Source organism: Sceloporus occidentalis, unplaced genomic scaffold (assembly GCF_023333645.1).
Source record: "Sceloporus occidentalis isolate IW3139 unplaced genomic scaffold, rSceOcc1.0.p SCAF_4, whole genome shotgun sequence".
NCBI lineage: Eukaryota > Metazoa > Chordata > Lepidosauria > Squamata > Phrynosomatidae > Sceloporus > Sceloporus occidentalis.
Genome location: NW_028316984.1, coordinates 115,092,570 through 115,108,587, shown reverse-complemented (window position 1 = coordinate 115,108,587; position 16,018 = coordinate 115,092,570). Strand labels below are relative to the sequence as shown.

The window sequence follows — 16,018 nt, the reverse complement described above, 5'->3', positions numbered from 1 at the left end:
CCTCCTTCCGACCACCATCTTGAGGGGGGGAGCAGATGAGCTGGACTTTCCCCTTTCCCTACTGTCATTCCCTTCTCCTTTTGACCATCCATTAAGAACCCAAGCCTTTCCTCCATTCCATCTGCCTTGGTCCAGGCCTCGGAGGTAGAGAAGAACTGATGGACCTGATCCCCTTCCCACCACCACTCCCTTCTCCTTTTGTGTCGTGTCTTTTGTAAGCCTGCAGGCAGGGAACCATCTAACTAAAAGGTTGTATGTACAGCGCTGTGTAAATTTACAGTGCTTTATAAAGGTTAATAATAATAAATAATAATATCTGGGGATCCTTTGACTTCTCTGAATGGCATCTGAATAGACCCATAATGCTGTTATGAGGTGATGTGCTCTAGTCTACTAACTAGGTAATAGTTGCCTTAATGGCCTGAGAGTCCTTTAGGACCTTACAGATTGTAAATATAATATTCAAACACAGTCACTGAAACAGAAGTTCTCATTCTGAAAAGATCCCTTGTCAAACAATCATGACTCTGACGGAATGAAGCAACAGCAGAAAGCAACACAATTCTTTTTTCTTTTCTTTTTAATCTTTCCAGCCAAGTCCCAGAGAGGAACTGTTTTAAATACAAGGAAGCATGAGGTCACTTTTCCTGGCAGATGAGAATGCACAGATTCTGTCAACTTCAGTAGCAACATTAGTGTCCTGGGGGAAAAACTGGGCATTCACTTCAGTAGTGTCACATGGGGGACAAACCAGCCCCAACAGAGAAAAAAATTGTTCATATCTCTCATTTTATACACGCCAAAAATTCCTGGCCTTTAGATGATGTCATTGTGTGTACCCAACAGCTGTCCACTGGCGTTTAGTCTCTAGGTCAACTGTAGAGCTTTATGTTTACAAATAGGCAGTATTTTCACACACAAAATGCTCTCGGGTGGTTTGGACATAAAGAACACATATGCAGACATCTGTTGTCATTGGCATACAGCTTTAAAGTCAGTCAGGATTTTTTAAAGTCAGCATCAGGGGACTACACCAGATGCAGTTCTTTTTTCTTGGCTCATGCCATGCGTTCATCTGCAAATCACTGTGCCAGCACCTTTCTAGTAAACTCCATGGAAAATATGTTGAGCCTATTTTCTGAGACCTGTAGTTGCAAAAAGGGTACTCTTCCAGGCTGTGGAAATGTATTCCAAATTTGAGTCACAAAGCAAAAGCCAGACAAGACCAACTGACTGACTGTACTCAGAGTGGTGGAAAGAGAGAAACATTCTTTGCTCAGGAGAGCCTATTATCTCCCAGAACCACCATATTCTAGGGAAAAAACAGCCCTCAGTAATATCATCACATCTACATTTTGCCATTCACTCCATATTAGAAACTACTGTACTATTCCCTGAACTTCTGTTAACAGCCTGAAGAATTGGGTCTTTGTGTTATTTCAGTGTCTCTATTTGTGCAGCTGCAGAGCTTCATGGGAGTTACTGGTAGCGATAAGTTACTATTTTTATTGCCATGGGGATTAGAAACTTCAGTCAGGGCCCCACTGTCCTGGCACAAAAAACACTTGGTATTCTCAGCCTTAAAAAGGTTCACAATGTAAAGTCAAAACAAGACACGACAGGTGGCTATGACAGATGCGGAGCAGAAGGAAACTTTGAAACAGTGCTGTATAAACTTCAGCTTTAGCATAGCAGCTAGTATTTAATTTTTCTGTACTAAGAGCACTCTGCTCTGTATTACTGGCGATGGTATTTGAAGCAAGGATGCTTTGGCAGTTCTCAGACATGTTCCAAACTCCAGCACACTTTGAATTTATGTAAACTGTGAGTGTTATATAATCCCAGAAAAGTGAGGCTTTCAAAATGTAAAATTCCACCTTTCTTGCTGACTCTCTGTAGTAATCCTCCCACCCATTTCCCAAAGGCCCTTCTTAAAGATATATACCAGCCCTCAGAAAAGCAAAACTCAGTTTGAGAAACACCATTCTTGGTTTCCGGCAGTTAGCCAAATGTTTTACACTTCTTTTCTTTTCCTCATTAAAATTGTCATGTCCTTCAGCTTTTAATGGTAAATGGTCCTGACGTCCACACTTGGGCTGGCACAGGCATGCCAGAGACAAACAGGACTTGACATTTCCCTCCACATCATTTTTTCTTCCTTCATATTTCTTTTTAAAAAGCACGCTACAATTAAGGGATGGCTGGCTCAACATGAACATGATTACAGATGCTCATTTTATTATATTTGCATATCCCTTTTCCTTGGTACATATTCACAAATGAGGCAGCTTGGCATCAGGACAGAACCAAAGTCCATGTCTGTAGCTATGTATTATTTGTGAATTTAAAACATGAAACTGCATGTTTTTAAAAAAACAAGGCTGGCATATATTTATTTTCTTTCTCTCACTAACAAGTCAGGAATGTAGAAGACAATAAAGCTCCAAATTGGGTTGAGGAAAGAGGAAAAACATTGGTTGTATGCCTCACAATTGAAGTGATACCAAGGCCATGTAAAGGTCCCTACCTAACATCATAACGTTCAGGTCCTATAACATCCAAACAATGATACCTTTATTGGGACAACCAAAATGCACAATTACGTGTTGCAAGCTTTTGAAGTCACACTGGCTTCTTCATTAGGCAAACACAAGAAAGAAATTGAAGATGTTAGTCGTAGGCCTGCATTTTCTGTTTCTGGTCTTAGTTCAGATGGTAGGGAGGGCTATCTGCCCTCCCCCTTTGGCCATGTGGTCACTGGTAGATTTTCGAAGTCAAGGAAATTTAATGTCCATTTGCAATTCAAAGAAGATGTTTCCTTGGAATCCAGCTTGTCTCCTTCCTTTGTGAAGCCACAATCTCCTATGTAGGTAGAGAACACTGAATTTATCAAGAAGTCTTCATGTTTTGCATCAGGAAAACTTCAGGTGGTAGAGGCAAAGCATGCCAATCAGTCCCAATATTAGAAAAAAATGCTATACCTTTGTTGGAGGTAGAAACCTCAGATGGCAAGGTCCCAAGAATCTTTTTGTGTGCGTGTGTTTGTACCAAATAATATTTCTTTTCTTTCACTCCAGAACAAATATTCTGAAATAAGATATAATAGATGAACAAGCACAAAGGAAAAAAAAGTAAAAATATAATATCATCCTGAAGGAAAAGAAAATTCTAATTAAATGACTGATTGTAGTACTGGAGTTGAGTAGAAAGGGAAATGCTATGAACAAATATAGTGGCCAAGAGAAATGTATGCTGCTCCAGAGTTTTGGGGTGCGGTGTCACCAGTATGCAGATGACACCCAACTCTATCTCTACTTCCCATCTGATTCCAAGGAAGCTATCTCTGTACTAAACCAGTGTCTACAGTCAGTACTGGACTGGATGAGGGCAAAAAATTGAAGCTTAATCCAGACAAGACAGAGGTGCCCCTGGTCAGTTGTGAAGCAGAGAACAAGGATTCAGCCTGTGCTGGATGGGGTCACATCCCCCCTTAAATCTCAGACTTGCAGCTTAGGTGTGCTCCTGGACTCCATTCTGAGCCTGGATGTCCAGGTTTCAGCAGTGGCCAGGAGTGCATTTGCACAGTTAAAACTAGTGTGCCAGCTATGCCCGTTCCTTAAGACATCAGATCTGGCTACAGTGACACATGCCTTAATTACATCTCATTTGGATTACTGCAACACACTCTACGTGGGCCTGCCTTTGGAAACTGTCTGGAAACTTCAAGAGGTTCAAAATGCCATAGCCAGAATGCTGACCAGGGCCAGTTACAGAAAGCATATAACTCCCATGTTAAAACAACTTCACGGGCCACCTATTCATTTCTGGGCACAATTCAAATGCTGGTCATGACCTATAAAGCCCTACATGGCTTGAGTCCAACCTATTTGAGAGACCTTATCTCCCCATATGAACCTGTGAGAGCCCTGAGATCTGCAGAATAAGGCTTTTTCTCTATCCTGCCAAGATCAGACTGGCCTGATGAGGACACGAGAGAGAGCCTTCTCGGTGGTTGCTCCCACCCTCTGGAATACCGTTCCTCTGGAGGCTAGGCTGGCCCCCTTTTGCCAGCAAGTAAAAACTTTTTTATGCAGGGAGGCATTTTGTATATAATGCATAGCATGGTGGTTTTTATGGAGCAGGTGGGTTTTTAGTTTGTTTTGACTTTTTATATTTTAATGTGATTTTATTTTGTATGTAGATGTTTTAATTGTTTTGAATTTTATTGAGATTTTAAATGTTTTATCTGTGAGCCACCTTGGGTTCCTCTGGGGAGAAAGGTGGCAAATAAATAAATACATTTAAATCATGTCTCCAATCCGAAGCACATTTTCTACAACTAAATTAGGCTTATTTTCAAATAGAAATAGGAATTTACCTGTGGGCACATGTACTCTGCTATTTAAGAGACATGGCAGTTTGTTAAGCACTGTATGACAGATTGACTTGGCTGATAATTTTGGCTATACCTCTGCCACTTTTTATATGGGTTTCTGATTGTTCTAACTTGTTCTATATTTTTGTAATGTTGTTCAAGCAATCTCAGTTACATTTAAAAGTGTATGTACAGATAACATTATTAATCAAGCCAAGCAGCCCTTTCCTGAATAGTTCCCCAGCTACTAGAAGAAATCTAACTGCTGAACTCTGACCTCACCTTAGTCCTGGTCTATTGTTTATTGTAAACTTTTAAAGTATGTTTTAATTCTTACATTGTTTAATAGTATTTTAGGGGGGGATTCAGGGTTTAGATTGTATATTTTAATGTTTGTAAGCTGCCCCACTTGCATTTTGTAGAGGGGTGGGATATAAATAAACTTTATTATTATTATTATTATTATTATTATTAAGCAAATAAACTGGGAATTCTCACTGAAGCTGGTGAATTTCTAAGAGAGGACACAATATTGTTATAGTGGGAACTCACCCATAACACAAATGCAGCCAGAGGGGGAAATTGTCCTATATTCCAGCCTACCATTTGTAGGTAATATATGCAAGAGCCTCTTCTTCTTCATGTACAGGGAAGGTCATGTGTGTCCCATCTTGTGGTTAATTGCAACTAATAGGGGAAGCCAGAGGCAACTCACAGGCCAGATCAGATGTGATGAAAGGCCAGTACGGGCAAAACAGTAATCTAGTTAAATGTGGTTCTGTCAGATATGTAGAATCTGGTCAAGGTAAGTACATCAGGTGCAGCAAGCTAGGTAAAGGCATAAGTCCTCTTGTGTGAAGGGTACAGTACTTGAAACAGGACCATGGAGAGCTCCAAGTAAGTTTTGCTCTCTTCCTTGCAAAGGGTGGGACTCTTATCCTTCAGATGTTGTTGGACTACAGTTCCCCTCACCCCAGCTGTCATGGCCAGTGGTGAAGAATGCTGGGAGTTGCAGTATAACAACACCTGAATCATAGAATCATAGAATTGTAGAGTTGGAAGAGACCACAAGGGACATCCAGTCCAACCTCCTGCCATGCAGGAAATCACAATCAAAGCATCCCCGACAGATGGCCATCCAGCCTCTGTTTGAAGACCTCTAAGGAAAGAGACTCTACTACACTCCGAGGGAGTTTGTTCCACTGTCGAACAGCCCTTACTGTCAGGAAGTTCCTCCTAATGTTGAGGTGGAATCTCTTTTCCTGGAGCTTGCATCCACTGTTCCGTGTTCTAGTCTCTGGAGCAGCAGAAAACAAGCTTGCTCCCTCCTCAACATGACATCCCTTCAAATATTGAAATAGAGCTATCATATCACCTCTTAACCTTCTTTTCTCCAGGCTAATGAAGGGCTTAATGATTCCCATCCCTGTTCTAGAGGAAGAGTAAGAAGCTGTCACATCTGCAAACTAAAGGTGACCAAGGCCTTATGTAAGCATTGCCCCTGCCAGCCTGATTTGTAGTACGATCACTCTAACTCCTCTTGAGGAACTAGCTGAACTCTCAAAGAGCCACCTGATATTGTAGTATCAGAAGATGTGGAGATAGGGGTTCCGTTTCAGACTCATTTCAGGTTAATAGCAAGGCCATGCCTGAAATGAGGGCTGAATTCAGAATAGACTACCCTTCCCTTGAGAGCCTCGCTCTCCTACATTTTATGCTGTAAAAGCTTGAAGACCAAGGACCATGATAATATGGGAGATGTGCCCTTGAATGTCATAATACTAGAGTTTAAACAATGGTTAACATGTTGATCAGTCTCTTGCTAGATTTCTTTTCTTTTTTTTTTAAATGTTCTCCATCCCCTTCAGCCCCAGGGTTTCTTAATGGCCACCTGCAGGAACGAGGAAGCCCTTGGCCAATTATTTTCCCATGGCAGGTTGATGAGGCCCCTCTCCAGTGGGTTTCTCGGGTGGTTCGGAAGCAGTCATGAGAAATGTAGCAATGGCAAGGACATGAACAAAGGCTGGGCTCATAGGACTACAGGTGCTAGTCACATTTATATTCTCTAGAATACAATGCCATTTGTTTGTTGTTGTGTGCCACCAAGTCGTTTTTGACTTATGGTGCCCCTAATGCAACCCTATCATAGGGCTTTCTTGGCAAATTTTTTCAGAGGGGATTTGCCATTGCCACTTTCTGGAGCTGAGAGAATGTGATTTTCCCAAGGTCACCCAATGGGTTTACCTGGAGTGAAACTCATGCCCCTGTCCCCCCAAAAATTGAAAAACTAAAGAGGGCTAGCTCTGATTAGCAGCAGTGAGATCTGCCGGGGTTTTGGCATTTGACTAAGACTGCTCTGTGTGTCTGTGCAGGGCTTCAACCTCCTAATCAGATACAAGTGATCAAATATTTCATTTCACTACAAAGAGAGCATGAAAGACTCAGCTAGCTCTTCAAAATGTGGCAAAGGAGTTGCGTGAGCACAGCACCGTTCCATCCAGGGAAAAGAGTCAATGAGACATCTTTCTTCTAAGCCAAAAAGATTGGTTCTCCATGATTTCATCACTAACTGCAGTCATATGGACGGACACATGATACCATTAGCAAACTTTTATTATGATATATAAAACATAAGCTGCAATTTTAAAGAGCACGCAGCCGTATTTTTCAGTTCTTGTAACCGTTTTATTACCATTAGTCCTTCTGGAAAAGGTCATTTTTCCCTATTTTGTTTTTTTTCAAGGTTATTGTGACATTAAAGCTTTATCCCATCCTTTCTTTTTATTGTTGGAAACAAACGCTGCAATCCACCCGCATTCCAGAGCAGGCATACTACATTTTATAGGTCTGTTCTGGAGAAAATGGAGTTAAGTAAATTTGGTTGCATACACATAGCTGTTTCTCCTCCCCCCATCAATGCAAAGCACAAAAAACCCTCATGCCCTTCAACATAACAACTTTGTTTCTCTGACTCATGCCAAAGTTTCTCATGACACAATCTTCAAATATGCCTTCTGAGGGACCTGCACAATTTCTGTCTCATTTCCCCCTCATATCTTTTCTCCAAGACGCGTAAGGTAGTTCCAAAACATACTGTGGAAATAATTCAGTTTCAGACTGCTTTAACTGCCCTGGCTCAATGCTAAGGAAGTCTGGGAACTGTAGTTTTGTGAGACATTTAGCCTTCTCTGTCAGATAGCTCTGGTGCCACAATAAACTACAATTCCCAGGATTCCCTAGCTCTGAGCCAGGGCAGTTAAAGCAGTGTCAAACTGGATTATTTCTGCAGTGTGTTTTGGACCTAAGTGGTCCTTCTGTTCCATTTTCCTTTTGTTTTCACACTTACAAAGAACAAGAACTAGTCCAAGGTCATCCAGGGAGCTTCATTTCTCAATGGAAATGTGAATCAGAAGCTGACGTCCTGTTAGTGATATATGCAGGTATTAAGCCCACATTATGCCTTTGGGTTTCTTTTTTTCCCCTTTCTGTCTTTCTTTCTTTGTTTTGTTGTTGTTTGGAGGGGTAGGGGTGGAGATTGCTCTTTTCTTCCAGATCCAGACCAAATGACATCTTCCACTGAGAGCCACAGAGGCCCAGCAGATAATGTCATCCATCTGCATCTGGCTATCAGCCATAGCCACTGGCTTCTCCAATCCTGCCCACTCCCCACAAGTCACAGAATAAGGACCCATGGGAAGAGGGGCTATCACAGCAAAAATGTGAGTGGGGAACTTTGATCGTTGCAGAGGGTGGAATGGGATACCAGCCGCTGCAAGGACCAATGGACAATATATATATATAGATATAGATATATACGAGTATGCAGGTGTAAAGTGTCAGCCTCTGAATCCCTAATTTGTTTGCTCTCTTTTTGCAACACGAATCCGGATCTCTACAGCATATCCAAACTCTCTGCCCAGGAAGCTGGCTTTGTGGAGTTAATATTTCTCTATTCTGAAGCAATTGTGTGGGCCCTTGATATCTGCTGAGGTTTGATTCCAGGAACCCCCCCCCCATACCAAAATCCATGGATGCTCAACTCCCATTATATACAATGGTGTGTGTGTATGCATATATTCAAGCTGTGGATGGTTGAATCTGTGGCTGCAGAATCCTTGAATACAGAGGGCCAACTATATTACCCAGTTATTTGTCTTATCCATCTATTCTTTGCCACTTGTTTGCTATTTATGTATTATTTGCCACTACCATAATATTTGCTATTCCCCACCATAATTAAAGAGTTTGAGTGCTGTAGCTTTAGCTTTGCTACTTCGAGTGCTGGACTATGACTCCGGTCACAAGGGTCCAAATCTTCATTTGGCCTTGGAAACCCACTAGGTGATATTGAGCAAGTCACACTCTCTCAGCCCCAGAGGAGAGCAATGCTAAATTCCCTCTGAACAAATCTTGCCCAGAAGACTCCATTACAGGTTCACATAAGGGTTGCTGTAACTCAGAAAAGACTAGATCTGTATACTGAATTTCTTGTACACCGCTATGATCTATTTGGAATAGCGGTTTATAAATAAAATGTATTATTATTATTATTATTATTATTATTATTATTAGAAGGCACACAGCAACATATGTTTGATAAAATCCTGCTTACTGGCTAGCTCTGTGTGGAAACATGTGCAGTGAAAACACTGAAGACAAAAATATTTTTTGTCCCTATACCGTGAGTGGGGAGATGTAAAGGGGGTCTTGCAGGTGGGGAAGGTTGAGAACTACTGTCTGAATGTATCAGTTCCCCCAAACCATCAGTCTTGGTCTCATGACACCTGTATTCTGTAACAAGGGAAAGGGGTGTTTCCACAATGTCAGTGGATCCAGATCTGAGGTCCGAAACACACTGCAGAAATAATCCACTTGGAGACTGCTTTAACTGCCCTGGCTGTGCTGGCTGGGGAATTCTGGGAACTGTAGTTTTGTGAGACATTGAGCCTTCTCTGTCAGAGAGCTCTGGTTACAGCTGTCTCAGACTGTTTCTGCAGAGTGTTTTGGACCTTAGTTCAAATCAAACCTTAAAGCAGTGGTTCTCAACCGTTGGGCCTCCAGATGTTTTGGACTTCAGTTCCCAGAAGTCCCAGCCAGTATGCTCACTGGTCAGGAATTCTGGGAGTTGAAATCTCAAAAACCTTAGAGGACCAAAGGTTGAAAACCACTGCCTTAAAGCGACCATCCAAAGTGTTGAATCCATCCCTCAAAAGAGAATCTGTCAGGACCGACATAACAACAAGAATAGCCTTGTATTCCTTCCAGCCTCCGTTTTGAACTCCTTCCTTCCTTCCTTCCTTCCCTCTCTCTCTGTCTCCTTTAATTTTGCCAAACGTCGGGCAAAAGGGGACGAGAGACCCAGGAGCGGCTTTCACAGCAGGCTGCCTTCCAAACTTTTGGACGTTGGGAGAAGAAGCGGTGAAACCCGAGACTTTGGAGGCGGAAGGGGGGGGGGGGAGACCCGAGGGCCCCAAGCCAAGCTCCCAAAGCTGCCACTACTCCAGATGTAGGAGGAGGAGGAGGAGGAGGAGGACGGAGGAGAAGTTGGAGCAAACTCAAGGGCGACTTTAGACGGAGGGCTCCTCTTTAGACTCTGCCTGTGCCTTTTAAGAGGGAAAGGAAGAGGAGGGAAAACCGTGGGTAAAGGGGAAGAAAACTCCTCCTAAAGGTTTGCTCCTCTTCTGGTTATTGTTATTGTTTTATTTGTGTGTGCCTCTTTTCCTGTTCTCTCTGGGAAAGAGGAGGTTGGCGTCGGGCGACTCGAGGGCAAGCGAGGACTAGTTTCTCGCTGCTTTCCTCCGGCTCTTCTCCGTAATGGATGCCCCCCGAAGAGAGATGGAGGGCGGGCCCCGGAGGACTTGATCCGCTCCCTCCTCCTCCTCCTGGGCCGGGGCTCCCTCTCTGCCCTCGCCTGGCCTGGCCCTCGGGAGGATGCTCCCCGCGGGGCTGCTGCTGCTGGCGCTGGCGCTGGCGCCCTCGGGGGCTGGGGGCTACTTCGAGGGCCCTCTCTACCCGGAGATGTCCAACGGGACCCTGCACCACTACTTCGTGCCCGACGGCGACTACGAGGAGAACGACGACCCGGAGAAGTGCCAGCTGCTCTTCAGGGTCAGCGACCGCCCGCGCTGCTCGGCCTTCTCCCCGACGGAGGCGCTGCTGCTGGGCTCCCCGCTGCAGGCGCCGCCGGGGCTGACGCTGCGGGAGGAGCTGGCGGTGCTGGGGCGGCAGGTGGAGGACGCCGGGCGGGTGCTGGACGGGATCCGGCAGAGCATCTCCTACGACCTCGACGGCGAGGAGAGCTACGGCAAGTACCTCCGCAGGGAGGCCGCCCAGATCGGGGACGCCTACGCCAACTCCGACCAGGCCCTCGGGGAGCTGGAGCACAAGTTCCGCCAGGGCCAGCGGGACGAGGAGGAGGAGGAGGACGGAGAGGGGGCCGGGACCCGGGGAGCAGGCGGCGGAGGAGGAGGCAGTCCCCGTCGGGGCCGCCTGGGCGAGGAGGTGCTGGGCCGGCTGCTCCACGCCCGCGCCCTCCTGCAGGAGACCCTGGCCCTCTCCGCCGGGCTCCGAGACAAGTACGACCTCCTGGCCCTCACCGTCCGCAGCCACGGGGCCCGACTCAGCCGCCTCCAGAGCCAGCACCTCCCGCGCTGAGGGCCAGCCCCAGGGCACACTGCCGCCACCACCACCCCCCGACGGACACTGACCCACCCGCCCACTGTCCACAGGGGGCCCAACGGGGGTCACTAGCGCACCCACCGACGGCCCACAGCTCCCTAGACCTACCCGCCTACAGTCCACTGGGTTCCCATGGGGCACCAGCGCACCTACCAAAGGTCCACAGGGTACCCACTGACAGTTCAGGGTGCCTAAAGGGGGAACACCTAGTCACCCATAGTCCACAGAATATCCACTGGCAGCCCACAGTGTGCCCAAGGGGGTCACTAGTCCACTCGCCCCACAGTCCACAGGGTGCCCAACGCACCCCACAATCCACCCCCCCCCGGCAGTCCACAGACTCAGGCACTGATGGTCCACAGGGCGCCCAAGGGGTTCGCTAACCCATCCTCTGACGGGACTCAGACTCGCCCACCATCCGTCCACAGAACCCCCCCCCCCCACTGAGGGTCCACTGGGTGCCCAAGAGGAGCATCCCCCAACCCACCCACTGAGGGTCTACAGACTCATCCAGCTAAGCTTCAGGGTGGCCAGGTGTGTCCTTACTGCAAAGGAGGCAAAATGGAGGGCATCCAGAATGAAAGAAAAAAGCATGAAGGACCTGACCAAAGCAAAGCTATAAAAACACTCATAGAAATATGACATTCAGGCATCTTGGTCCTGCTTGAAATGGAGAACATTTTGGAATTCCTCCTGGATGGAAGGCTGAAATGGAGGACATGTCCTGGAAAAGGAGGACCTTTGGTCACCCTGCACCAGCCACAGACTGCTCTCCTGTCCTCTCAAGGAAGCCTCCTCAGGCACAAATTGGAACAAGCTGCCCACTCTTGGCCCTCCAGTGGTCTGCACTCCTTGGTTCCTGATACTTTCAAGAAGGTTGTTAGTAAATAGCTAGCCTAGGGTAATTAATGGTTTGGGCATTGAACTGGGTTCAAATCCTGACTTGGCTATGGAAAGCCATTGCATAACCTTGGGCATGTCACACTCTCACAGCCTCAGAGGATGGCAGTGGCAAGCCCCTACCCTCTGAAGAAACTTGCCAAGAAACCCTATTATGGCCTTAGGGTCACCATAAGTCAGAAATGACTTGAAGATGCATAGCAACAACAACAAGCTGGGTGAGCCCATGCCTCTCCCCAGATTTGAGGGGGGGGGGGTCTGTTAAAAGACAACTAACTGGAAATAAACTCGTTTATCTTTTCTCCCCCCCCCCCAAAAAAAAAAAAACCTACAACCTTGAAGGCTGTCCTGTCCTGGTATCAGTCTGTACTTGGCTTATTCTTGCTTTTTTAAAGAACAAGGAAAGAAAAAGACAAACTCTGGGTGCTACTTTTCAACCATGCCAAAAAAAAAAAAAAAATCCAACAGGTGATGACTATATCTGGGAGAAAGGCATCCTATCAGTAAAAAGAAATCTATCTTGGCCACTGCTGTTGAAGCCACACAAATTCCACAGCAGGAAGATGGTGTCAGCCTTGGTTTACTGGGTCCTTCCTCTGCTTTGAACATAAAGTATATGAGGATGTGGGGGGAGAATTAGAGAAAAAGGTGACCTTTTAAAGGTTGCAGTCCTATACTGCAGGGCAGGAATGGGTAGCCCTCCAGATGTTGTTGGACTACATTGCCCATCGCCTCTATATAGCCAATAAGGAGGGGAGTTATAATCCAGTAACTGCTGGAAGGTCTACACATTCCTCAGTGTTTACCTGGGAGTACCATTGAACTCAGTGAGGCTTCTTGGGTGGATGAGTATCTGATTTATACTGCATACTACTAAAGGCCTGGGGCATTGTTCATTTTATGCCCATTTTCTAGATGTGCTTACAGAGGCTGAGGGGGGTGATATGTCAACAGCTGCTGAAACCCGTCCCGTTGACAGCCCAATGTGGCCTGGGGCCAGATAAATGGGCAACACCTTTTTCAAAAAAAGTCTTATTACTAGCAAGCACATTAATATAATCAGTGAGTACGTACTTGTCATTTGCCAAGCTTTACAATAGCTCCTGGTCATAGGAGAGTTAGGCACACTTCGGCCTACTGAATTAACTTTATGCTGGATTGTGGTCAATAATTCTGGGAAATGAGTTGTTGCAGCCAAGAGAAAAAAGACTTGCTAACAGCTTTTGGAACTTGCTCCCTTCTCCTTTCCCATTACAGTTAAGTGGAACCTCTAAGATGATTCAGCATTGCCAAAAAATATGTAATTATTAATAATTTATATGAATTTGTTTTGTTCTCATTCACAATAAACTGGTGAATTTGGCCATTGTTTGTTCCAAACTGTATTTGAGGGGCTGACTCTGGAGTGATTTATCCCTGTCTTTCAGTGACTTCTGATAACTGACAAGGAACTTTGTATCCTGACCAGTGATGTGAGAATGAAATCAAGGAATGGTAGTTATTGTTATTTAATTATATGGGGCCTCAAGAGAAGCAAAAGGGTAACACTTTCCATCTGTTTAGTGTGTGTTTATTGGGGAAGTGGGAATTCACTCACTACTTACACGTTGTCTGGAACAAGAGAATAGTAGCTAGGAACTTGGTAAGGTCCAAGGAATGTTCCATACAAGCCTGTAAGAAAATGCCTCCCCTTTCTTCCAGATTTTTTCCCTCCAGAATCACAGTCATCAATGGGACTGATGGGAAGGCTCTTCATCTTATTTAAAATGCCTGTTTTTAATAGAACATGCATTTTTATTTAACTGTGGAGTTACCTACAGTCATAGCTTTGTACATTTTACCACCTCAGTGCCTTCATTCAGCTTTTGAGTTGCTCCAGACTTCACAATTGAGGATGTGCTGGGACTATAAGTATTTTGATATTGAGGGATCTGCTGCATGATCCAGAGGGATTTGTATCATGGTTTTTTTTAAAATAAATAAATAAAGGAAAGTCTTGCAGATATGAAACCCAGAGGCTCTGAGTAAAACAGTGCTAGACTTCCCCCACCTTCCCACCGCAAGAATTGTTTTAAATGCTGTAAAGGGATTTAGTATAGTTGGAAGCTACTGTTGAGTGTCACTTGGCTCCTTGCAAGATATAAATTTCCTGCCCACTGGAAGAGGGCCTAGCTGGATTGCCAGCAGCAACCAGAGATTGCAGTTGGACCTATTCTTCCCTTCAGTCTAGGACTGCCAGATCTAAAATTTAAAAGGAAAGGATACTTTATGGCTGTGGTGCCCATTGATTGCAGTTCTATTACAGCTGCGGCATTTTTAAAATTACATTTGTGGATGTAATGGCTAGTGTATCTTCCTTAGAAAGAAATAAAAAACAACAGCAGAGGTTTCTGGCAAGGATAATCCATGGCCAGAACAATACCCAAGACCTTTAGTACAAAGTCAGAATCCAGGTGTTATTGCAATTCCCTAGACAGCATAGCTAATGGTGAAGAGTGCTGGAAGTTGTAATTTAACAAGATCTGGTCAACTATAGCCAACCATGCTTTAGGAACTTGATGGAATGGTGATAGTCAGATTCCCAGTCTGTGAAACCTGTTGTTTGCTTTCATTGCACTAGACATCCCATGCCCAGATAAAGAATTGCTCTGCCTTGGACCCTGAATTAAAAACAGACCAGGCAAAACAAAATGCATTCTGGACAATGGTGGGAATTGTTCGGCCTTCCAGATGTTGGATTGCAACTCCCAGCATCCCTACCTGCCATAACCAATGGTGATGAATGATTACAGTTAAAGTCCAATAATATAGTGAGGAAAGGGGAAGAATCCCAAGGAACTCTAACCAGAAAACTTCTCTCCCTGTTCTAATTTGCAGTTGCCTGCAGCCAAGAGAAAGATAAGCTCTCAACAGTAGGTTGTTTCCAGGAGGCACCAGATTTTCTTACACCTACATTGCTATAAAACTGCTTTCCTTTGTAACCTGTATCATTGCCACCCTTTAGCTGCTTTCCTGCAGCATTAATGCTTGTTTTGTAAATGCTTTCACTGTCACATAACTAGGTTAAACAATAAGGGGTTTCTGCTGTTTCATGGCTGTGTTACGGTTCTACAGAGCTGCAATATTTGGACAGGCTACAACCAGTAGTAAGGAAGTTAAGGCTGCAAGCCCTATGCTTGCTTACTTTTGGGTAAAATCCAATCCGCACTCTGTACACAGCGCTGTGTAAGTTTACAGCGCTTTATAAATAAAGGTTAATAATAATAATAATAATAATAATAATAAGCATCCATAGCTCTAAATCTTATACCCCACAGTCTTCTCTCCTGAGAACATCACAGTGCTTGTTTTTTCTTACATCTTATCTTCCTCCTAGTGCTAGGATCGGGAACATGTGGCCCTCCAGGTATTGCAGACTACAATCCCAATAATCCGTTACCATTAGCCAGCTGGTTGGAGTTGATGGAAGTTGCAAACCAAAACAACCAGAGGCCAAACTTTGGTCATCCTTGTACAAGTACCTTGCATTGTTACCCTTGACTTGTTCAGCTGGTTGTTTTTTAAATGACTGGTGTATTAAGTATCAAGGTATTGTAAATTCTTTTGAACATCAGATAGACCATTGACATCATAATCAACTCCCAGTGAGGTTTATTTCTGAAGAGGCATGTATAAGATGGTACTGTAAAGCAATCTGTTCTGTATTTCTATAATAGATTTATTTTTTCTTCTGTCATTACCCAATGGACTGTAATTAACTTATATAGTTCAGTACTATGCAAGTTAATTACAATCCATTGGGTAATGACAGAAGAAAAAATAATTTCTGAACTTTGTCATGACTGCACTGGGGTACTTCAAGGATGATCACAAAAGACCTTGTTTTCCCCTTTTGAGAATGTCTATTGGCATTATTTGTGCTTGGCATAGTGAATGTGTGCAGGTTCTGCCTTGTTCATTATATATCAGTCTGCATGAAACTTCTAGGAGTGTTCCAACAATGGTTTCTCATGTACCAACAACTTTCTGTTTAAACAGCAATCACTGACTCCATCAAATAACTTT

At 44.5% G+C, this 16,018-nt stretch overlaps 1 protein-coding gene across 1 annotated transcript; it reads left to right on the top strand.

Moving 5' to 3' along the window:
• Nucleotides 1–9,947: 9,947 nt before the first annotated feature.
• FIBIN (fin bud initiation factor homolog) lies at nucleotides 9,948–15,753 on the top strand. Its single transcript, XM_089521333.1, has one exon. The coding sequence runs from the start codon at nucleotides 10,307–10,309 to the stop codon at nucleotides 11,027–11,029; it is 723 nt and encodes a 240-aa protein (XP_089377459.1). The 5' UTR covers nucleotides 9,948–10,306; the 3' UTR covers nucleotides 11,030–15,753.
• Nucleotides 15,754–16,018: the final 265 nt, after the last annotated feature.